Below are 26119 nucleotides of genomic sequence, written 5' to 3'. Positions count from 1 at the left end.
GTTTAGTGCTGTTCACATTTCCTTTTCAAACTATAAAACTATACTACATCTTTATATTGAAACCCTTATCTTTTAATTGTTAACATTCCTGAACTAGTTCCCTGATGAACAATGATGAGAACTTTACACAACGGTAGGTGACCTTGAACCAACAAGCTGAGGTGTTTCCAGCTGAGAGGCTGAAGTCATATCCGTAAATGCTAGAAACCCCTGCTTAGGAGGAACATTAATTACTACTACACTTTAAACGTAATTAAATACATTGTTAAAAAAATGATATTAAACCACAAAAAAAGGTCACAAACTTAGAAGGTGGTCCAAGTTCATTTGTCCAAAGTTTGATTCGCTAATAATGTGCATCCTGAATATGTTCACATTCCCATTAACCAAAACATTTACATTTTGTGAATATATTTATAGTGTTGTCAATTAATTAATAAATAATAATAATAATAAAACCTTTTCTGTAATTAATCTAAAGTAGGGCTGTCAAAATTTAAGCGTTAAAAACACACTAAAGCAAATGTAGTTAAACATCACTAATTTTAGCGCACATTTTTTGTTTGATCCGTAGCCTAGCCTGTAGTTGAAGAAATTGAGATAAGCCATAGCTGTAAAGGATGTAGCAGCAAACAGGGAAAGAAAGGGGTTAACAATAACATTACTATTCTGAAACAAGTGCATTTATAGCCTACATAAGCTTATTTTCTGTTTAACTTTTACTCCAGGTCGAAAGAAAAGTGCGTTTTTACACTGAGCACATTCTCTGCAGTCTGAGTGCGATGCGCAAATACAAGGCGAACTCACTCTCGCTCATGTCCGAGGTAAATCATTAACATCATAACCACTTACAGTACATGGGCTTTATTGGACTATACATTACAATCAGCTAAAACGAATGCGCAGGTTACTTTTCTGAACAAGAGCGCTCCCGAGACTCCAGAGTATTTCTTACACTGTTCATGTGAATCGCAGCACAGTTGGCGCGCACGCGCAGACACGCGCGCACACGCGCGCACACACACACACACACACACACACACACACACACACACACACACACACACACACACACACAAGATAGGGGCCACACTCTATTCCTATTCGTTACAACCTCCTCCAGGTATGGTGTGGTATTGGTGCACTCTCAGGCCCGCATTACAGCTTTCACATTACCAATTTTTCATACGAACTGTGCCCAGTTCTGAACTAAACTGCAAGTAAAAACTCCCTTTATTTATATTCTTAAAATGAGAGAAATCACTTATTATGAATTGTTAAGTTTAGGCTTAAGAGACATGAACAAGTTGTGAACAAATCTATGACCTTTGATACATGTCTAGTCTTCATGCTTTGTTGAGTATGGTTTCAATAATAATAAATGTACATTTGCATAAAGCATGCATATTTGCAGTGGTGGAAAGAGAACTGAAAAAGTATACTCAAGTTGGAGTCCTGTTACTTGTCAAAAAATGTAGTTCAAGTAGAGTAAAAGTACCTGTCCTAAATACTACTCGAAGTAGGAGTAAAAAGTAGCCCTTTTAAAAGTACTTAAGAGTTGTGAGTTTTATGCTATGAATGTTTTTCCCCTTATACCCTGAAAATTAAAAATGTAGCTTACTCTTTTATGGATGATTCTAAGTAAGAAAAAAAACAAAACATGAGATCAACAGTATTTCAATATTTCTTTGACTATTTATTTTTATTTTTGACTGCTAGCACTAAAAACACAGTCATGTAATATTTGAGAAAGCGAACAATAATCTGGTAACATTTATGACAACAATTACAAAGATGTTTTCCTGCGGTTAGTTAAAAAACGTTGCAAAACGTTGTACATAAACAATTTTACATAAAAAAAGCAGACTTCTTTCTTTTCAAGGCACATTCATTTTACTGCTTTAATTTGAATGGATGTTTTCTCTGTAAAAAGAATACACTTAAGAAATCAAAATTAAGTAACTTACAAGTTTCACCACTATTATTATTTTTGCTTGCAATTAAAAAAATTAACCTGATATTTATAAATACAAATATAAATCTGATGTTTTATGAAAGTTATTTGCTATATACATGGACTACAATTTTAAATCGCCATGTAAGAGCACATTACAATAAAATATGCCCTTCAATAAGCTGACAGAAAGCAGGTTTAATGCATTTACATGTTAAATGAAATCGATGTAAGGAACACAAATCTAGCCATGCCGATCGGTTAATGCCTGATGCCCTTTGATGCCTGGTAAACAATCAAACTAAATGAAGGGTTTCCAGCAGAGGGCACCACATGCTTGTGCTGCGCTAACAGAATACGTACCATTTGTGAAAATGTAATATTCTGTGGTCAATTTTTAGTAATTGTTTAAGGCAATTTCATGATTTCATTCATCATACAGTCACCAACACTAACCCTCTTTCATAAAGCACGCGTGCCTCACTCTGGACTGGTCGCTATGGTTGATTTGACGGGAGTCACACACGTGACACATGACTGATGATTCGTCTTAGCCAATCACGTTGATAGGAAAAATAAACATAATGTAGCGACGGTAGATTTAGGGAAAATAGTGTAGTAAAAGTACCGATACAGCACTTAAAATGTACAAGTAAAAAAGTACAAAAAAACAACAACAACAATAACAAGAACCGTACAGAACCGAAAACAGTGACCCTTAAAACCGCGATATAAACCGTACCATGGGATTTGTGAACCGTGCCACCCGTAAAACACAATCATCCGTTGCAGTTTTTATCCATTTTATTAATTGTTTTTGGTATTTATTCAAGTGCATTTTTTGTAAACAGACTTTGCTCTTATTGTTTTTATTGCTTTTATTGAGTCCATTTCTTTTATTGTTTTTGGTTGTTTTGTTCATTCATTGTGGACATTTAAAATGTTTCCTGTTTTCAGTGTTAAATAGTCTTTAGAAATAAAAGTTTATTGATATTTGTAAAGGTGTACCTGCATTATTATGCCATTATCATTATTTTAGATTAAAATGGTCTCAGAATGACAATGTTGTTTATCGCAATAATTTCTTGGCCAATTTATCGTCCAGCAAAATGTGTTACCGTGACAGGCCTAATAACAACAAAACATATCTCTAATCAAAGTACAACCACATTATTTGTCCAAATTAATTTCAATATAATGTTTCACTCCAAAAACTACCAGACACCCAATCAGTGATGCTATACAATAAATAGTTCTCTTTTTTGTTGTAAAAAGAGAGATTTTGACCGAGTCCAAATATGAGAACCACCTGTGTGAAACCGGACAGAGTGTTTCAGTCCACTTTACATAAGCTTAATGTAAAGAACCCCTCATACTAAAGGACTAAATCCAGAGGGCTGAGACCTCATTGAAAAAGAACAGCCAGACATTCAGTCGAGATCGTATCAGAGCTGTTGTTTGCTCACAAACCCTTGAGATTTCATGGGATGTTTTATTCTCAAGGAGACAGAGATAATCAGGCCAGATCTTTTGGAATTATTCGATTCAGATATTACAGAAAAGCACATAAGATTCTTGCATTAAAAGGATAGTTCACTCAAAAATCATTATTTATTTGCCCTCATGTATATAATTTAGAGGATCTTCTTTTTGCGTGCACTATATATTCAAGGTAAAAACCTCATTTACCTTGAACGAATTCTGTGCGGAAGGCACAGGGTCAACTTCATCCACTTCCTCGATATTCTCAGCTTTCTCGCAGATCTCCTTGCTTGGCTGTAAGAGGTTAAAGATTATGTTAGAAAAACATGTGAAGAGAAAAGTGCAAACGGCGTTATACTTGACACCTATCCCATCTGGGGTTTCCTTGGTAAAGCCCTTTTTGATCGAGACTGGAGAACTGCATAATCCCTCCACTATGCCGCCCTTCACATCACAAAAACTGTGGTTTGAGTCTCACTCAAAATAGATGTATAAATCTAAAAACAAATGTTAGTGCTTATGGTAGTATAAAGCGATTTAGCAGATACTGGTTTGCTCAATCGGTCTACAGTCTGCGATTTTACCCATGACACAAACTAGCACAACAATTCTTTGAACTAAGAACTGAAACTTAAAAAAACTGTTATGGTTTATGATTGGTTGATATGTGATATATGATTGTGTTTTTCTTCCATTAACAACGGCAATTCATTAACTATCTTAATGAAATAAAACACATCACACCATAACATTTCCATTAAACTGTTATCTCCAAGTGGGAGCATGGCCCTTAATGAATGTGCCAAATAAAATATTATCTTAATGAAATTATGTAATTAAAAAGTTTAGCAAAAACAAAACAAATGATGTCCTTTTCTATGACATCTGCATTAGTATATTTGCATTATTTTGAGAGACAAAAGCGCATGTTCTACTCACTGACTGGCCTCTGTGACCAGGCGGTCTTTTCCCAGGCATCTTTGGTCGCTGTGCGGTAGGGTGGGTTAACTTCTCCGAGGTAGAGGAGACATCGTCAAAACTCATGAGATTAACTGTAACAGAATAAAAGATTTAGTTTGAACGTGAGAACAGTCTTCATTCCCAAAGCCAAACACGATCCATCATAAATAAATTATAATTTAGAAGTTTAAATAATTTTAGAGCTAATATGAAAGTCATATGAAGTAATAAAGTAAGTTACACCCTGACTAGATCAAAACTCAACAGCGAAGGACATTACAATCATGACTCAGTGATGGGTATAGAAAGACTGTCAATGCTTGAAAAATGTCCAATCAATCATCTTGGTACAGCTGTCAGTTTGACATCTTAAAATCTGGCACTTAAAAATCATCTGATGGATTTTAACATGCCCACTATTACCTACCTAACAATTTTGTCCCATTAGCCAGTCTCTGAATGGACACATTGCACACACAACGATTTTCTCTTGCTGAAAGTGGCTGAAAAAACCCCCAGACCCCTTCTGCATGACCTTGCTCATGACCTTTCGTGATGATGCGATTATACCACCTTTGGTACAACTTTGGTCAACTTCTCAGAATGAAGCAGCTTTTGTCCAAAACCTTTTTTTTTTGTCAATCTGCCCAAACGCCATTTCTTTTCACAGGAATCATCATGGTGTCTTTTTTTTATCAATCGCCCACTTTGAAGTAGTTTTTACACATTTCCAAGCAAAATATGGTGCCTTAAAGTTAAGTTCAATAAATCAATAAAGTTAAAGTTTTTTTTTTGTCACAGTATTAAAAAGCAATGCAAAATAACTAATTTAATACAGACAGCTGGACTTAATTGAAACTTATTATCAGAATAAACTTGGTTCGAGAGGTTAGCTACACTAATCAGCAATTTAATGATATCAATAGGGCTGTGCAATATATCGAAATATCGCAAATGTACATATCGCAACGGCACGCAATATCTGAATGATTTTAATAGGCTACTACAACATTGTGTACATTTTAGGTTGATGCATGCACGATAGAATAGACTGGGCACGCAACTACACACACACACACACACTCTCACACTCTCACACACTCACACACTCACACACTCACACACACACACACACACACACACACACATACACACACACACACACACACACACACACTCTCACACACTCTCACACACTCTCACACACTCTCACACACTCTCACACACACAGAGTTCACTATCTTTGTGGGGACTCTCCATAGACGTAATGGTTTTTATACCATACAAACCGTATTTTCTATCCCCCTATACTGCCCCTGCCCCTAAACCTACCTATCACAGGAAACAATTTTCACTTTCTCAAACTCATCCTGTATGATATATTAGCCTTTTGAAAAGTGGGGACCTTCAATATTGCACAGCCCTAGATATCAAATGGACTGAAGTTGGGCATGGAATCATGGAGCTGACTGAGGCTTTAGAACCTGACAGAAAGGCTCTTCCCGTGCTCCTCTGAGGCTGAGCCACCTGCTCTACAGATCTGGAACATCACTGAGGAGGAGGAACAATCCTGTTCCCAGCACGGGACCCGTGGTGCTTAACCACAAATAGAGCTCTGATTCACCCACACCGCAGCAACAACACACTGAGCTGTGAAAAATTGGGTCTAAAAATTGTGTCTAAAAATCAAAAGCACCAAAATGGTTCCAAACACTAACATCTTCAAAGTTACATAAGCAGAATAAACGACAATCTCATCTGATACGTTGTTGCATGTGTAAGTGTGATGCGAGCCTATTTTTGCTGCTAAACCTACTTTGTTATAGTTTTTTGCCATGTTATCATCGATAAAAACCAAAACTAGCAAAGAACAACTTACCCGTTTCTGAATTCTTTTCGCCGCTGTCCAGAACAGTTTGTGGAGTTTTTGGCTTGATGGAAACCGGTTCGGTCTCTGGCTTTGTTCGTAATATGGGAACTTCTCCATTGTGCCTGTGGGATTTATGAGACATCACAGTCACACTCTAAATGCAAAAACTGTTCTAGACAATAGACAGAAAAATGATGTTGCCTTATAGACCTTATGCGCCAGAAAAACAAACGTGCAGCCATCTGGAGAATTTTGTGTTTGCACTTCTGTATTTGCAGTAGCTCTGTATATTTCTATGGCATATTGATATATTTCTAGAGCCCCGGCTGATGTGTTGCATGTTCTCCCAGTGTCGGCATGGGTTTCCTCCAGGTGCTTCGGTTTCCCCCCAAAAAGACATGCAGATTAGGTGGATTGGACACGCCAAATTGTCTGATAAAGTGTGTGTGTGTGTGTGTCCCAGCAGTCCCTGCAAATAAGTGTGACTAATTCTAGGAAACTAAATATACATGTAATGTTTGAAGCGGATGTCATAACAAATTTCAGTAGACCAGGAAGGTTTTTAAAACGAGCGGTTCATTTATAAATCCGAAAGATCTTACCTTCATACTGTGGGAATACAAAACGGAAAGCAGTAAACAATGAGTGCAGTGCTGAAAAGGGGCGGGGCTACATAAGGTCTATAAGAAACATGTCCTTTCAATCAGGACAAATACTGTATCTTTGGCAGAACCTCGCATTGCAACAAGCTCAGAGTAACATATTTCCTCTAATAATGCAAAGAGAGCAACATATACTGAAAAATAAAAATTCTTAAATCTTTATATATATATATAACCCTAACCCACACACAGACACGGTCAAAAGTTTTACAACTGTAAGATTTTTTTAAAAAGTTTTTTTAAAAGTCTCTTCTTCTAATTTATCAAGCCTCAAGGCTATATTTATGTTATTAGAAATACAAAACAAAAAGCTGTAATATTGTGAAATTTTTAATTATAAATGTCTATACTGCTAAATGAGGATAAATGCTACATAAATGTATTAATTTCTTTAAGTTCTTTCCCAAAAAATGTTTAATACAATTATTACCGACCCAAAACATTTAAATGTTAGTAAAATGTTACAACTTTTGAATTTAATTTTTTTTAAATTTAAGATAGATACTGTTTTTTTAACTTTCTATTCATCAAATAATCCTACAAAACATTTTTTACACAACTGTTTCAATATTGATAATAATCATAAATGTTTCTTGAGCAGTAAATCATCATATTAGAATGATTTCTGAAGGGCCATGTGACACTGAAGACTGTAGTAATGATGCTCAAAATTCAGCTTTGCATCACAGGGATATATTACATTTTAAAATATATTCAAATAAAAAACAGTTATTTTATATTGTAATAATATTTCACAATATTAAAGCTTTTTTGTTTTTCTAATAACATAAATCCAGCCTTGGTGAGCAGAAGACACTTCTTTAAAAACATTTTAAAAATCTTAACATCTTACCAGTGTTTATATTAATTTCAACCTTTACTAATACAGTATGTCAAATGTTTTATTTCTTAACATTAGCTAATGCACTGTAAACATGAACAAACAATGAGCTGGATTTGTATTAACTAACATTAACAAAGATTAATAAAGACAGTAACAAATGTATTGCTACTTGTTAGTTCATGTTAGTTAATACATAAACTAATGTTAAAAAAATGAAAAAGTAAATGGTAAAGTGTTACCAAAACGTTTTATACGTAATACTGAATAAAAAAAAAAATCAAACATTTGAATGTTACCACAAATTGATTGTGTTTCAGAAATCTAAAAATGCATCAAGATAAAGCTTGAGACACCAACACTTGCTTGGCAGCTGGTGATGGAGTGAGAGGCAAGTCGGGTCGCTTTGTGTGGATGGAAGGACGCAGCAGTCCCTTGCTTGGAGGCACAGGTTTTTTCGGGGGCACGGTGGGGCCAACAGGTTTGGCGGGTTTCTCTGGCAAGGGCTTGACAACTTTAAAGAGACAAAAATATATATGTTTTCAGACAATTATTGTATGTCTCTTATAAGGTTCTGATAGCTAGAGTTAATTAGGTTAATACAGCAATATTATTAGTCCCCCAGCTGGTTTTAGAGTTTCATAAAACTCTCAATTGTTTGAAACATGGCAGTTGTATCTCTACTGAAAGAACAGAAGGCAATTATTGAAGTAGTAGTAATGCATGTAATGTAACGAACTTGTCCTAATGACACGAGGAACTTTCACGAGCGCTTACATATTTCTCAAAGTAGGTCAGGGGAGATTTTGGCAGGATGTTTTCACCGCATCGATCAGCTTCTGTCTTCTCAAAAAGATGCAGTTTTACCATGTAAATTACACTTTCTGACATTCACACTACAAGTCAGGTACATTATCATTCAATTTGAGTGTTATCGGATATACGTTCCATTCATCTATGGTCAGAGTGGATCAGTTTTCCTACAAAGTCAACACAACCCAAATGAAGATTTTTAACTTCAACCATTGCTCGTTTAATGCATGTCAATGGGGTCTATTAGACAATATTGACATGCATTATATGAGTTGGAGTTAAAAATGTTCATTTGGGTTCTACTGAAGAAACAAACAAACCTACATCTTGGATGCCCCGGGGGTAAGCAGATAAACATCACATTTTTTATTTTTGGGTGAGCTATCACTTTAACTGTATTCAGAGTGCACAACCTAGATGACTTTGATGATGGTGACCTATTTTAAGCTATATTATCAAGTTCGTAAATAGGAGTGCTACCGATATAGATTTCCTGCTTCAAATTTATCACACTTCAAAAGCTCTCCATTTAATTTCTATTATTCATTTTTAATATCTCTTTGTGAGTATATATCATTTTAGTGATATTATTATTTGTAACTGTACTGTTTTAAGCGTTATTAGTCATTAAATTGTTTGTTAGTGTATTGTGGAAACAATGCCATTTTCATCTTGGCTCAAACAACGACGACAAAAATGAAGCATCTCTTTTATGACAAGAAATCTTGACAATTTGTGAATAGATCATCTTACAATTCAATTTTGATTTGTGATGTAGTTTTGTAGTCTGTTTTAAAAACCCTTTCTTTGAGGATCGTGCTCAATCCTCATACGCGTGCGTCTGTGATGTGGTGATGTAGTTATGATATTAGGGAAGGCAAATTATTTGTAGGCCCTATTGTTAATTTAATAATAAAACTAGCCTTATAATAATAATAATTTAATACATTAATGAAAAAACAAGCCAATTATCATCCTGATAATATCTGGACTGTCGTCAACGATATTAATGCATGTAGGCACAACCCTAATGATGTCTACTTAGTAGGGCTGTCGATTTAACGTGTTAATAAGATTAAATAGTTACAGCAAAACACACACACACACACACACACACACACACACACACACACACACACACACACACACACACACACACACACAAAAACACATTTAATGCACTTACCCTGCCCCAGACCTATTTCATACAGTGTTATGAAGAATATGATGCAGGGCAACATCTCACTGACTTGGGACTATATTATGGGGAAGCACAGGCGAAGCACTGCTACATGGGCGCAGAGATATCACGGCTCTCATCCTCACGTCCTCTGGCTGTTGAGCGATCGCAATGTGTTGTGTGATATCTCTGCGCCCAAGTAGCAGTGCTTCGCCTGTGCTTCCCCATAATATAGTCCCAAGTCAATATCTGCCTAGAAAATCACCTAGTCTTAATTTGCAACGCTATTTGTACTAGTTATAAATATGCAGGCCACAAGAAGTAATGAGATGGGTGTTTTTTTTTGTTGATCACTTTTACTCTGGACATGCTAGCTGGCAACATAGGATTCCATTCATTATGCTAAGCTAAGCTAGCGGAGCCCCTGCCAAAGTAAAACAACGCATGCACTGAGACAAAAATACATTTGCCCATATATCTAAATGTAGGAAAGAAGTTGAATAAGCCCTATTTCTAAAAACAATGGAGTGTTCCTTTAAATATAAAAGAGGAGCAAAAACACATCTTTAACAATAACCGCACAAATAAATGATATCATTGGAATCACTTTTAGAATGATTTTGTGCTGCTGATAAAGTCTCATACGATAAATACTCTTAACAGTTAGTTTTCGTTATTATGGATGCTAATAAATATATCGTTATAGTTATTGTTCTAGGTGTGAAAAGGCCTTTATGCTCACCCAGACTGATAAATAGAAAGTTTGAAAAGGTGTCATTTTTGGGAGAAGTAACCGTTTAAGATTATAGGGTTAGGATTAGGGTTTGGTTGAGGGTTAGATGCATGAAATCATGCATAATTTATAATTATTATTACTATAGCTTGTAATAGCGTATAGCTTATTATAACTGCATGTAACATATGTAACAATGACACTGTAAAATAAAGTGTTACTGAAATGTCTTTACTGGCAATGGTAATGTTTAAAATAATAAACCAATTAATTAATTTATTAAAAAATAATTATCAAAATCAACAAAGATGTCTACATTGTAAGTGGTAAGTGTCGTGATATTAGGTTCATGCAATGCACATAGACAGCAAAAAAACAAGAAAGACTAAGTACACAGACTCTTAAAAGGTGCTCAGTAAATAAATAAATGATTAAAAATACAATGAAGAAATCAGGGCCTTTTGATTTTGGGGAACATTTCAAAGAAAAAGAATGGTTTGTTAATAGCTATTCCTTCTTTTATAATAACCAATACAAATGCTCTTACATAGCAGGTTCATTCTTCAAGGCGCGTGTCAAGGTCAATTTCAATTTGTGGTATAAAAGTAACTGTGCGGGCAGCGAACCTTCTCTTACCTTTATCTTCAGGCCGTGTCTGCGGTTGCTTCCTGTCCACACTGGGGGCCTCGGGTTTCAGGGCTGAGAAACGAAACATAATGTCCGAGTTAATTTGTTTTAGGTACAAAACTGCAAATAGAGTGGCTCTAGATACGCCAGATAAAAGAACAAAAAACGACTTCTGTGACAGATGCTTGAACAGAATAGGAAACGTACAGTCGATGACTTGCATTTCCTGTGTGGGTTGGAAAGACAGACCAAATCTTTGCAACCCTTTGCAAGCTTTCTAAAAAAGCTATTGGGATGATGCGGTCTCCTTTGATGCGCAACAACATCCGCTTTTTTTGTTTGCATGTGTTTTGCAGACAAAAGCTGTAAGAGACTGACTGATTGTTACAACTGTAGTAATCAGACTTTACATCTGCATTGCCAGATCATATGATTTTGTCCCCATCAGTCTAATACAATAGCCCAAACAACATCGTTTCAACAAAAAAACTGAAAACTTAAGCAGTTCGAGTTATAAATTATAAAGAAATGAAACGCTTTTTTCTAGAAAATGCCATGAAGTTAAATTAAAGCTGCATTATACATTTTATTGTTTTAATTAATTAAATTACATCATATTGAATGTAATAAATAAAAAAATTGTGAATTATATATATATATATATATATATATATATATATATATATATATATATATATATATATATATATATATATATATATATATATATCAAAAAAGTAATGCAGCCGCTTTAGGAAATGGTCACAAAGGAATCCTCCATAAAACACAAGCAATATAAAATAATGAAAATCTATCCTTACCGCAAATTAAAGGGATAGTTCACCCCAAAAATGACAATTCTGTCATTTATTACTCACCCTCATGTCATTCCAAACCTGTAAGACTTTCATCAACTTGACACAAATGAAGACACACTTTAATAATGTCTTTACTACCTTTCTGGGTTTGAAAGTGGTAGTTGCGTAGGCATCAGGTGAAGGGACAAAAAGCTCTCAGATTTCATTAAAGGGGGGGTGAAACACTCAGTTTCAGTTAATCTCATGTCAATCTTGAGTACCTATAGAGTAGTTTTGCATCCTTCATATCTCCGAAAAGTCTTTAGTTTTATTATATTTATAAAAGAAATATAGGCTGTACCGAGTCTTTCCGGAAAAAAAACGAGCGCCTGGAGGCGTATCGTGTGGGCGGAGCTAAAGAATGACGAGCGCAAAGCGGTGACGTCCTCAAGCGTGGAGAAACTCATGGCTATCGATCTCAGCTAATAGATATATGATCCAGAATCACATTCAGAGGCTGAAATAAATTGAACAGGAGAAACGGCAACAGCAGGACGTCCGTCTCTGTGGTATGTACCTGTCAATATGTGTGTGTGTTTACTCACAGTTTATGAGGACATGATTCGGTTAATGGACTATTGTATGCAACTAAACCTTAGTAGTAGCAAGCAAAACTGTTTTGCACGTCAGTCTAGTGTAACTTTATACATAGAACAACAATGGAGTAACCGTTAGCGCCTTTGAATGACGAAGCACGCGATCGTGTCGTTAACTGATGTTTAGTCACGCGACGATAGCCAAGAGCACAGACATTTGAAGCAGTTTTACCCACCGACTGCTTCCAAAGCAGGACCGAACCTTTATCGCTGGGACCGCTCCGTCAAAAACACACTTCTTTGATATGATTTGGTGAAGTCCTGACAGCAGTGACTGTGGAAATCCACTTTTGCGACGCGACTGAAGCGATGTTGTGAAGCTTCCCGTCATTTCTGCGTTCAAATCGGTTCAAATGCAGCGCTGCCTTCCCGGAATGCTGTGCTGAAGCGTTGAAGTCGCTCGACGTCGCCCATAGGAATAAAGTGGAGCGCGACATAAGTGTTCAGGGACGACTGGATCTGCAGTTGAGAGTGTTTACGGGCGTGCATTTCCTCTCTCCCTCTTGTCACGCGTGCGCACCCTACCGGGAGAACAGCCCGTACGGCCCATACAAGGACCTTCCACTCTATTAACGTCAAATCGAGCCATACTCGAAAAAAACTCTCCGAAACTTGTGAGAAACCGGAAGGATTATTTTTAACACAGAAATACTCCATCCAACGTCCAACATTAGTTTTTGAAACTTTGTCTATGTTTAGGATGGGAATCCAAGTCTTTAACAGTGGAAAAAACTCAGTATGCATGAAACAGCATTTCACCCACCCTTTAAAAGATCTTCATTTGTGTTCTGAAGATGAACGAATCTTACAGGTCTGGAATGACATAAGGGTGATTAATTAATGACAGAATTTTCATTATTAGATTAAATAACCCTTTAAGGTAAAAAATTATGATTTTCACTAAGTGGCCGTGAGTTTGTGGGCACCACTGATCTATATAAATGAATTGCTCATCCAGTCTAAACTGCCATCAGGCAATGAAGCCACTGTTTTCCACCGTTTTGTACTGTGTTCAAGCGGCCATCTTACCATCCTACCGACAGAGAGCATCATTGACGTACAGCCAAAAGATTGACCAAAAACAAAACATTTCAGCGATTTGCAGCATGTCAGTCTAACAGGATTCGTTTTACAATATATGCATGCAAATGAATAGTTACTTCAGATGTTATCTGTAATGTTTATGGTCTTTTCAAAGAGGATTATGAAATTGAAATTGTTGATGTGGGTGTGTCTACTGCACACTGCCGACACAGGTAATGTAACTGAACTAACACAAAAATATTTTTCATTTATTTATGTAATTATGGAGAAAATATATAAAAATGAACATATATCTGTGTTTAGCGGCAGAAATTGATCCGCATAGCTTATACAATGAATACAAAACTTACGTTAGCGTTATCTGCCTGAAAAAGATTGAGCTTGAGCACATGTATGGCGTTTACAGCTTTCATATGAGTAAAGTGTTATGTATGCCATGTTGTTGAATTATTTATTAAAGCTACACTATGTAGTTTTTCCATCCGCTAGAGGGCGCCTATTCAAAACAAAGTTGTAGTTTAATGACGCCAAGTTTGAGCGCAGAATCTTGGGACGTGGTTTTCACCTCACAGCTGGTGGAAAAGAATCGGGACAGGAAAATAGGAAAAGCTCTGGCAGAAATCATGTTCATGGATGTGATTATTAACGTTACTGTAGTATGAAGCAGGGCAGATTGCTGTGGAGCTGAGCAAGGCCTCTGGAGCGATTGTTGCGCAACACACAACTCGCAAGCAATGGGACTTAATATGACGGGACCCAGTTATCGGTGCCATTTCTGCTTTTCCATTCATGAGTATGAGGTAACGCTGCTCTTTTTATCATATTACATACATTTAAGTGTGTTTAAAATTATGTTATGATGGTACTTTGCGCCTTCACTCGGCGGCTGCTGTGACACTTGTTGCACACTGCTGAAGTAAAGTAGCCTAGAAATCTGGACGCACCCTAGCGGCAGCAAATCTATTTTTCCGCAAGTGTAGTCTTGCAACTCTCAACAGACTTCTGAGCTGGAAAAAAAACAAACTCTGGTCAGGTCAATCAAATAGTGGTCAGAGTCGTAGGCTTAACATAATGACGGTAGAGTTGCTTGCTACTTGTAAACATAGAAGCTGGCGAACGGCGCTCTTTCGAAAGGGCTTTTCTTTGAGAAAAAAAACGAAGAACGCCACTGAAATCATTCTTAAGAAGTGATCGGAGTTTTGCCGCCTGGATATAGCGAAAGTTTAAACTTTAAACTCAACTTGCTCAGCTTCACATTGCTCTGGTTGGTTGTAGCGCTATCCAATTGCATGCAGAGAAAATTTGAAAGACAACCGGTTATCCCGCCTCTCGGACTGAGCCCTGTCAATGGTGAGTTTCCAGACCCAACATCTTAATGTGAGTCTCGCTTGTCAGGCTAAAAGTAAAGCGTTTCTGCCAAATAAAACCGGAAACCGAGGGTAACGCAGATATGACAATTGACAGTCAACTCCCTCAGACGTCCCGGGTCCTTGGTTAAAATAGCAATTTTCTCACAATGTACAAATAGTTGGAAACAATTGGAATATTGTAAGAACTCAACTGAACAAAATATATAACATTTTACCGCAAAAATACTACATAGTGCACCTTTAATTTAACTTTTTTTTAAATAATTAACTGCTTCAAAATGCATGCTGTTAAAAAAATCATTGTTGAAACATTTCAGTTAGTCTATTGTATAAATAAAAACAACACTACAACGCAACATAATACATAAACACAACAGTACAAGGCAATTGCAGGTTACAAGGCATTCATCTTTATTCCGATTTCAGAATGCGTGCTTTGACATTTGTAAAACACAAGCTGAAGTGTCTCGTCCGCACGTCGGGCTCATGTTCATCACTACAATGAATACGAACAACATTTTAATAAGCAGGGGGAATTCCTGACTTTAAACAAATAAACATTTATACATGCTTTGGAGGTTTGTGTTGTAAGATTGTACAGGGAGACTTCAGATATAAAAACAGTGTCTCCTTAGGCAATGTTTTCTCAGTAAAACCATTTAATAACCTATTCATTCAATAGAGCGCACAAGCTTACTAGGGAATACCAATATGGCGGCGCGGCGGCTTCACGTTTTGTGACGTCATGAGCAATCCAGTTCTCTATATAGATCAGTGGTGGGCACGCATGGTCTCTGTGTTCAATGCCATAATTAAATATGCCAAATTATCTTGAATCACCTCTAATCTTCTCAGTATACACCAGCATACCTCTCTGAAAGCCACAGAGGAAGCAGCTCAAATCAATATGCCATCTTGTAGCACTCATTCACATACAAATCAGACATATTGGCATGTTCCCATCAAGACCCAACTGTCAAAGCCCATTAAATCATGTCAGCTGCCTGCAGCTAATAATTGAATATCAGCTAGCATCTTTTAAATCTTAAAGGTCACTGACAGGCAAAAACAAGAAAAAGATGTTTGATGACAATGAGCTTTAAACTGATCGCAGGGCTTCTTATCATATATGATTGCAGGAGAGTCATTGAGCATTATCTCAACAACCAGATTGCGCATGATGACACTTTAAGCTCATTTTATACCTCAACGGTCTCACAGCAGCTTGAAATGAAAAGAGAAGAGTGAAGTGATGTAATAAAATTCATGAAATCAGTGAGATGTGAAGTGGTATGCTGTAGATGTGATATACCTGTGGTTTTGGATGGTGGTGGAGGCTTCTTTGGCTTCTGTGGAGAAACAACAAAATACGAGAATGCGTTGAAAATCTGGGATTGAAAATCTAATTTCAGCCTGGAAGTAAACTTTTAGGACTGCGAAAAAGGAAAACGTGTGACTTTGATAATGAGAACTGACAGACCGTCAGAAGATTTTGCTTCCATTGAAGCATGAGATGCTTGTTGGATCATTCTCAGATTATGCTGGAGAATGTGGTTTTACACGGAGTGCTGCAGTCATAAAGTCAGCATGAAATTAAAATACTAAAACTTTTTCTAAATGGATGTAACAGACCTTCTTGTGACCTTATCCATGCATGCATATTGGCATGTTCCCTTCAAGTACCACTGTTAAAGCCCGTCACATCATGTCAGCTGCATGCAGCTAATAATCGAACACCTAGCAACAACATATTTTGAAGGTCACTGACAAAAAAAATGAATAAAACTGAAAGTAGTTACAAAAGAGAACTCAAGCACAGAAAACTGTGTCCAGCACAGAAAACTGCATGCGAGTGCGAAAAAAAGTTTTATTTCTGCATCTTCTTGCACTTGAAAACCACATTAAAAACACAAACACAGGAGTCAAACGGAATTTAAATAAGTATCCGATTCCGGGCCATAATCCAATTCCAGAAATGTATTAATTTTCAATTCCCAACCCGTCCCCACAGGTCAGGCTAACATTAGATTAGATTCTGCATAACTAAAACAAGATCCTGAAAAGCTTAACAAAAATCAGCAGGAACCGAAACATATGAAATGGCTGAGGCTGGAAATCCCTAACCTCCTCTTTGATGGAGGATTTGATGACTCTTGCAACATATCAGCGCCAATGAATGGGCTTCACTGATTACCTAAATCGTCTCTCTTAGCATTTGTATCTCAGCATGAGTGAGAGTTCAATCAACAACAGAGGCATAGATCAACATTTGCAACTGACAGATATGTATCATTTATGAGTAGGTCAGCATGCATGTGCATGACCTCTTTTATGTACATGATTCTGGCATGCATCACTAATCATTGCTGATTAAGATGATCATATAAGGGTTCTCTGCCACACTCTAAAGAATCATACAAGCAAGTTCATAATTTAAACCCTTAATCAACATACCATCTTAAAGATATTTCAATAATAAAATCAAATTTAAATAATGACTGGCAATTTTCCATTAATATATATATATAAAAAAAACAGGACTACAACAGCACCAGGGTTGTATTTGAATCCAAGACCGTCCATGTGTGCTTCTTAAGTCAGCAGTAGATCACTGCATTAACTGCTGGTAATGATTTTAGAAAGTCTTTATGAAGTTAACATTTTGATGAAAGATTATGAATACATTTTTTTTTGCATTGGAATAATGTGCAGTTGTTCACAATAAGCCAGGACCATGTAATCACTAAGTAAACTTTTTATTTCATTTTGACAATATGTTAACATTTTGGTTCATAAGTTCAGTTTTTCATATGGCATGTGTCACAAAAGTCTACAAACAAAGAAACACAGCTGCACATATAGGGTCAATTCAGGGTGATTGGAACACTTTTTGCCATTGAGATGAATTGGATGTCCCAATTACCCTAAATTCACCCTAAATTTTTAGCACTCTGGCAAACAGATGCTTAAGCCACTATGTTTTGGATAATCATCCTGAGAGAAATATGAATTCACGAGTTTGTGTGCCCATTTAATCTTAGTGAAAGTGGTAAACAGATTTGGCTTGCTGTCTGCTATAGAGGGGCTCGGAGAGGATATTCTACCCGAGCTCCGATTGCCCCCTATAACAGGCAAATTGAATGAATAAAATAATGAATGAATGAGTCATTTATATAGCGCTTTTATATGTACTACTGTACACCCAAAGCGCTTTACACTCGTGTCAGGGATCTCTCCTCAACCAACACCAGTGTGGTGTACAAAATTGTACAAAAGGAGGAGCAGGGGAGGAGGAGGGATGCTTCAGGAACTAAAAAGGGGAAGAGGTAAGCTGCTGGTTTTATACCTTGGTATTAATTGAAAGATTAGATGGGCGTACTCCTCCCAAAATTACGTTTATTAACTTCACTAGATATCTGGTTTAATAAGCATAAAGGGGGATTAAAAAACAACAACTAATTCCAATCATTTTACATTCAGAGAGAACATTAACAAGAGCGCTCCACTTACTGTTGTTAAAGTGCTCCTATTATTCAATTTTAAAGGTTACTTAGAAAGTGTCCATTCATCCAAGGTTAAAAAAATAAATAATACAATAAAAAAATAAATCACTGTAATTTTTGCAAAACTTACAAATTTCACATCAAAATTTCTAAAAAATAAAATAAAATCCCCTCTCCGAGAGCCTACTCTGCTCTGATTGGTCAGACAGCACATTCTGTTGTGATTGGTCTACTACTTACAGCATGTCAAAAACAAAACGTTCCATACCACATCTGAATTTCAGGTCTAAATGATTCCTCCTGTTATGAACAGTAATGATTCCGTTATTTTGTTCCCATACCATTTGCAATGCCAGCCCTCGTGCTTCAGAAGTTCATGCAAAATGAATTTGTAAAGTGTCAACAACACAAACTCTTTCAGGCCTTTACAACTCGACAATTACGGTGGGTTAAAGTAGATGTTGTTCGTGGGCAGAAAATGAAGACCATAAGCTGGCATTATGCAAATGTGTTACATTGTTATGTAACAGGGTATGTTCGTGGTGTCACCGTCGACCTGAGTGACTACGGTTTACGCTCATTGAGTGGCTAAAACACTGAGGGGAGCAGCATTGATTTTCAGCATGAATGCCGCAAAAAACACACAAAACCAGGCCTGGCGCCGGGGTGTCTCCCGGAGAGAGACAGACTTGATAATAGCGTGTCATTTTTTCACTCAAACCACAGCTACTTGCTGCTTCTGCTACTGATTGCTTTTAGAGGGAAAAGTTGCCATAACAGCTGATCTAGGATCTGTTTTCTCCATAATAATATATTATTAGAAAAAAAGAAAACAGTTGGCCAAAGACCCAGTGTGTATCTATACTTGCGATGGTTAGAGTTATAGCTCTGGTGAGTAATGTAGCCAACCACAGACATGTTTGTTGATTTCTTGAACGCAATGGCCAATCACAGGTGTTGAAGTTACAGTCCACGCACTGCTTGAGTTATTGTCCAATGCCGAGATCTGCATGCGCGCAAATCCTCTCTAACAAAGCGTAAACATTATGTAAATAATAGATTCATTGTGTCGTCAGCTTCACTGATTAATATAACGGAACTCTGTTAGATTGCATTCATTGAATGAGTGACAGCTTTTAGTGGTTATAGGGGTGTGCTCTTTGCACGCTGTCTAGGCATATACCCAAAGTATTAAAAGGCCTATAATACATTCAGAATGCTTTCTAATCTTGACAAGCAGCCACATACACTTCAATACACATAGGCCCATCCATAATAATAACATATAAATGCTGGATTCACTCTCAAAATTGTGCATTTCAAGGAATGAAAAAAAAGTAGTAAAAAGAATTCTACCTGTGCTAGAAATAGCAAAGCAGGAATGATTACTATAATGGCAACTCTCTGTGAATCAGATACAGCTTAAATCTCTACTACAGGAATAACACTGAAATGAGATCTTACAGTAAATACGTTTGGTTCAATTACTGTCACAGGCAGTTCAAGCAATCTCAACAGCTCACAATTTAGATGACATTAGACCATCTCTAACCAACCATATCTATGAAGAAATCTGTTTGGGGCCAAAGAGAGGCAAAACAATTTCCTCTTCCTCAACATCAGAGACATACCTGGAAATCAAGGGCCAAGGGGTTAAATGTTAAAATGCTCATGATGTCAAAAATGTCAAAAAAGCAGTAATATCCTGCAGATTGAAATTCAAATGTAAAATTGAGAACTTAAAATGCGAAGTTGGAATTCAAAAGTAACAACCCAAAAAAAAACTATATATTTCCAATGTGTGTAAACCAGTCAATTTACTGAAACTCTAGGGCTGTGTTCGAAATCGTCCCCTATACCCTTAAATAGGGCACTATTTGAGGGGACAGTCATTTGTAGGGGTGTCAGAAACCACTTGGACGTTTTTGAGTGCGCTAATTCAATCCCACAATGCACCGCAATAATGAGTGTACAGCCGATGTAGTACGAGCAATGGAGGAAGAGGCTTGTTCGATGTACCAGCGCTGCGCAGACTGATCGGCTCATAAATACCGCGAGAGCGTTTCAAGAGCAAACGACTCCTTACGCCGCATTCACACGGGGCGTAAGCGTTAACACTTGACGGAGGGCGTGGCTGAAGCTGGGTGCTGACGCGATCGTCAAAGTGACAACAGCCAATCACATTAACTTGCCGCTTAGACCAAAACACAAAACAAAAAAGCGCCTTTTTTGGTTGTATGTGCGAGTGCGATTGCCCGTGTAGTTGTTGTCAGCGCACTGCACAGGTGCACGAAGCTGTTAAGTACATTAAATCCTGAAAAAGCGCAGACAGCGGGAAGAATATCACGTAGTGGTCCAGGAGCTGCGTCTGGATTTTTAACGGTCTGTGGTCTGGATGGTTCACGGAGCAGTAATGAACGCAATTGGCTTGCGTCTGCTGTAGGATATTTGCATACGGCGATCTGATTGGATGACGCCTGCGCTGGCGCTTGAAAAGTTGAGAATTCTTCAACTTCTGCCGGTTGCAACGCGAGTGAAGCGCCGCGACGGAACCCACAATTCAGTTCGGCAACGGATGATGTCACCCATTCAAAGTAAATGGGAAGCGTTAACGCCTACGCCCCGTGTGAATGCGGCGTTATGCTTTTGAATCATTCTCACTCTCAACGCACTGTGAGAGTCGCGCGCTGAATGAATTACCGCTGTCCGATTCGCCCTGTATACCCTCATTCATTCCCCATTACTCCACTAGTTCACTTAAAGGAGTGAATGAAAACAAGTGAGCGAATTCTGACACTGAAGGCGCTGGAGATAATGATCTCTGTTTAGTTTAAAATTTGCTTGTTTGTTTGTTAAAATAAAATGTATGCTTACAGTGTGGTGATTGCTTTGTGTCACACGTAGACATGCTTATACCTGCAGAAGTATTTCCGCAAGATTTTTCCTCCGAGAACAGCTGCTGCGTCATGTCGTGCTTTTACGAAATATTATTTTAAATTGTTTTTCAAATTATAGAATTGAGAGAACAGCAAAATTAAGAGCTTTTCATACAACAACTGAAACGTCCTATTCTCTTATGCAATGGTCATGCAGCTTGTAATTCATAAGCTCCTATTGTTAACCCTATATAGTGCTCTTGTGTGGCACTAACTTACTGGGAAAGGGTTATGTAAGGAATAATAATAGAAAAATGTTATAAAATATAAAAAATTATATATATATAGTAGTATAGCCTATATTGAATCTATATTACAGAATCTTCGCGGGTGTTATGAAACGAGGATCATACCATTTTGGCAATATGGGGGTGTTTAATATTAGTGTTATAAAGACGTGTCGCGGCGCTGAGCGATCGCCCCTTTAAGGCCACTGAGCTTCGCACCGGACACGCAGCACCTTTAAAATTCGAACACATACACCGACGGCGGCATTCGATGCCTGTCCGTTGCGATTAAATGCATATTTCCCTCAAATCGTGAATGTATATACGGATTTCACCCTGTGCTACAAGATACACTCATCGTGCAGCTCTTCTGTACGAAATCGATTCCAAATTGAGCAAAATCAGCGCACTATCATGCATACAGGTTTAATTCATTTTTTATTGATTATTAAATTGTTTGATTATAGTTTATACATGCTAGTTTCCACGGCAGAGTTCAAGATAAATCTTTTCATCATTACTGGAGCTGCCAGTTTGTTTCAAATAAACAGCAAGCAGAAACTGCAAAAGCGGCAGCCCTTCCGGCTCAGTCAGTGTCCGAATTCACTCACTTGTTTTCCTTCACTCCCTCAAGTGGACTATATTAGTGGACTAATGTAGGGAATAGTGAATGAGGGTTTAGGGGGCGATTTCGAACACAGCCTAGATGGTGCAGGCTGATGGGTCCTTAACACAACCTGGTGACAATTACATTGTTAACTACACCGTTTGGTTGAACTGATTGGACAAACCGTCAAAATAAAAGGCCCTAAATTAAAAGGTCTCTGTGAAGTTTAATTGTAAAACAAAATAAAATTGCACTATGTACTTTTTCCGGCTGCTAGAGGGCGCCTATTCAAATCAAAGGTTACGGTTATTAATGTTACTGTAGTATGAAGCAGAGCAGGACGGAGTGTTGTGGAGCTGAGCAAGGTCGCTAGAGTGATTGAGCAAGGCTCACGGACCTTTTCCTGGACCATTCCCACCTGGTGGAATGACCTGCCAATCTCAATTTGTGCAGCCGAGTCTATAGCCATTTTCAAAAAACATCTTAAGACACATCTTTTCCAATTGCACCTGACCAATAAAGACTAGCACTTAACTATCCAATTTAATTTTCATTTTTTTTGTCTTAAAAATAAATAAATAAAAAAGTTTGTGTAATGTGCTCGATTAACTGAGAATTCTTACAGCTCTTGGAGGTTGTAGCCCTTGTTTGTTTCATTGCTTCTATTGCTCTCCCCTTTTTGTAAATCGCTTTGGATAAAAGCGCCTGCTAAATGATTAAATGTAAATGTGGTGTTATGCAAACACGCTCCACGAGCATCGGGACTTTTATTATGAAGAGACACAGTCGCAGGCGCCATTTCAGTTTTTCCGGTCATGAGTATGAGGTAACGCAGCTCTGTTTATCATAGCAGATACATTTAAGTGTGTTTAAAATGATGTTATGACATTACTCTGTGCGTTCGCTCTGCGGCTGCTGTGACACTTGTTCACACTGCTAAGAGTAAAGCGTTTCTGCCAAACAAAACCGGAAACCGAGGGTAACGCAGATATGATGCAATTGACAGGCGAATAGTTGGAAACATTTGGGGTATTGTAAGAACTCATCTGAACAAAATATATAACACTAGCCTGGTGGTTTTTGGATATTTTACTGCAAAAATACTACATAGTGCACCTTTAACATGTTTACATTAATTCTCAAGGTCTAACAGATGTGGAAAACGTTTCCTTCCATATTAAGGTTAAATAAATAATTAACAATATCATATGGAAAAAAATATTGTGATATATATTATGTTAAATATTGTATATATTATATTATATTAAAATATTGTGGGTCAAGGTTTTCGGTTCTGTACGGTTCTTGTTGTTTTTTTCTTTTAACACTCCAGAAATGTACTTCAGCATATATGGTTTAATTGTCCACAATTTAGGATAAAGTATTTAAAAACATTTATATTATGTAGAAGTTGTTTCCTAACTGTCTCCTGCTTAAGCTGTCCAACACATTGGCGTAACACTTTTAATGTATTCAATTTTTATCAGAACAATGCACTGTGCACTTCAAAAAATGCTTTTCTTACTTAGTATTTTTGTCTTATTTCTAGTCAAAATTTCAAAAAATTCTTACATTAAGAAACCTTTACTAGACAAGCAAAAATTATTGTCTTGTTTTGGTAAAAAAATAACTCAAAATTAAGAGAGTTTTTGCTTAAAATAAGGAAAATAATCTGACATTGGGGTAATGAAAAATAATATTGTTTTAAGATTATTTTGCTTACCCCACTGGCAGATTATTTTGCTTATTTTAAAGCTGCTGTCCGTACTTTTTTTGTGTTCAAGATTTACAAATATTATACAAAGACAATGTACAACATGAATCAATTTTCTAAACCATGTTTTTGTCTTACCCTGAATCATATAATAAGTGTTTATATTGGGACTATTTCAGACCAGACTGGTAGGTACCGCTGCGGAGGAGCACAGTCCCTGTGTGACTCGCCATAGACATAAACAGAGAGAGGTAGGTGGGTAATGTCCTCATATTTCACCCTCTCTTTAATAGCTATGTCATAATAGTTTAATAGCTGTGTCCTGATATTTCACAAAAACATGCCCCACCCCCACACATACACACGCACACGCACACGCACGCGCACGCGCACGCGCACGCACACGCACACGCACACGCACACACACGCAGACCTTATTTTGCGCGAAAAGGATACCCACTGTCTGAGGTAGCATACGCGCACGAGGCTACATTTTGAACAGTTCAAGTAACCTGCCACCCCTAATTTTTAACCATATTATCACCAGTAATATACAACTTCAGGAGCGTAGCAACTCTTCCGACAACACCAAATACAATTTCATATCCATTACCATGCTAAACTAATTGTTGTCAAGACAAAAATGTAGCCTACATATAAGGGAATGCAGACAACTGCTACTTAATCATAAAGTATATAAATAATTAAAACAAATTATAAATGCATTATTAACAGATAATAATAATAATTATTATTATAATTATAATAATAATAATCATAATCATAATAATACTTAAAAATGGCCAATATTGTGGTCTTACCACATCTTGTGTACTGTTTATTTGAATGCACTAATATCAACAACAATTTCAAGAAATTGCCTTCGAGGAAATGCCATCTGTCCCTTTATTTCCTGATGCAGAGATCACAGTCTTATCATCTGACAGGATGCTTAAAGGATAAAGGATTGATCATGGGGACCCTAGAGTCCGTTGGAGAAATGAACTCTTTTACATCTTCATGAACTGCTCGCTGACCCTCCACAACCCATCACATGAGCTTCAGCTCATCACATTCTTACTGCAGCAGCACAAAGACAATCATTCAGGCCAATCAGGTTGAAAAGGAAAATGTTTTTTTTTTTTTTAAGAAAGAAAACACGTATGCCGGGAGCAGATCAACCCATGACCCCAGTCAGTGGAGGGACATGAGGCTTCACAGAATTTCTCCAGAAAATGGATGTGGCAGAGCATAACTTTTGCAGTTTTGCGCTCACAAACCCTATGTTTGTTCGCTAGTGATGGTAGCTGGTGCTTTGAACAAATAATGTTCTTTTCACCATAAAAAGGGGTCTGTTGTTCCACAGTTTGCCAAAATGTGGTTAAACACGCACCCTCAGGGCAAGATCTCAAAAGATAGAATGAAGCTGTGTTTTTGAAACACATGGTGGAGATAAGTGGCTGCAATTGATTTAAATGCTTATTTCAAGCTCAAATGCCCAACAGTGAATCACCGAAAGTCAAGTGTAAATTTAAAGTCCCCTGATATCATTTGAACTGCTGTTTGGTTTTTAAAGTCTTTGATTAAAATGTTTAATACAGGCAATTCATCGAAGAGCAGGGCTAGATTTAGCAATTTAAAAATAAATAAAACCTCACTATTTTTGATGACACCAAATATACACTACAAGTTAAAGGTTAGTTCACCCAAAAAGGAAAATTCTGTCATTAATTACTTACCCTCATGCCGTTCGACACCCGCAAGACCTTTGTTCATCTTCGGAACACAAACTAAGATATTTGTGTTAAAAACCGATGGCTCAGACAGGCCTTTATTGACACCAATGTCATTTCCTCTCTCAAGACCCATAAAAAGAAACTAAAGACATTTTTACAAAGTCCACCTCACGAGAATAGTTTGTGCGCGCCCCCCAAAAAAACTAAATAAAAGACTTGTATATTAATGGGCCGATTTCAAAACAAAGCTTAGAACCGTCATGAATCAGTATATCGATTCATGTTTTGGATTACATGTCAAACCGCCAAACTGCTGAAATCACATGATATTCACGTGACATTTTCCGAATCATGAATCGATACGCTGATTCATAATGGTTCGAAGCTTTGTTTTGAAATCGCCCCAT

General features: G+C 37.2%; 1 protein-coding gene across 2 annotated transcripts in view; it reads right to left on the bottom strand.

Annotated features, from left to right (window-relative positions):
• cd2ap (CD2-associated protein) overlaps positions 1–26119 on the bottom strand; it is an 83696-nt gene that overhangs the window by 7726 nt on the left and 49851 nt on the right. For both annotated transcript variants that reach the window (XM_067417834.1, XM_067417836.1), the window contains exons 11-16: positions 16302–16338; positions 11132–11194; positions 8130–8283; positions 6276–6388; positions 4376–4488; positions 3644–3730 (exon numbers count right to left, since the gene is read on the bottom strand). In XM_067417834.1, the coding sequence (XP_067273935.1) occupies positions 3644–3730; positions 4376–4488; positions 6276–6388; positions 8130–8283; positions 11132–11194; positions 16302–16338 (567 nt within the window). The remainder of the gene's footprint in view (positions 1–3643; positions 3731–4375; positions 4489–6275; positions 6389–8129; positions 8284–11131; positions 11195–16301; positions 16339–26119) is intronic.

The sequence above is a fragment of the Pseudorasbora parva genome, chromosome 15 (genome assembly GCF_024679245.1).
Source record: "Pseudorasbora parva isolate DD20220531a chromosome 15, ASM2467924v1, whole genome shotgun sequence".
NCBI lineage: Eukaryota > Metazoa > Chordata > Actinopteri > Cypriniformes > Gobionidae > Pseudorasbora > Pseudorasbora parva.
The sequence above is the reverse complement of the archived record's forward strand: the minus strand, read 5'-3'. Positions and strand labels throughout refer to the sequence as shown.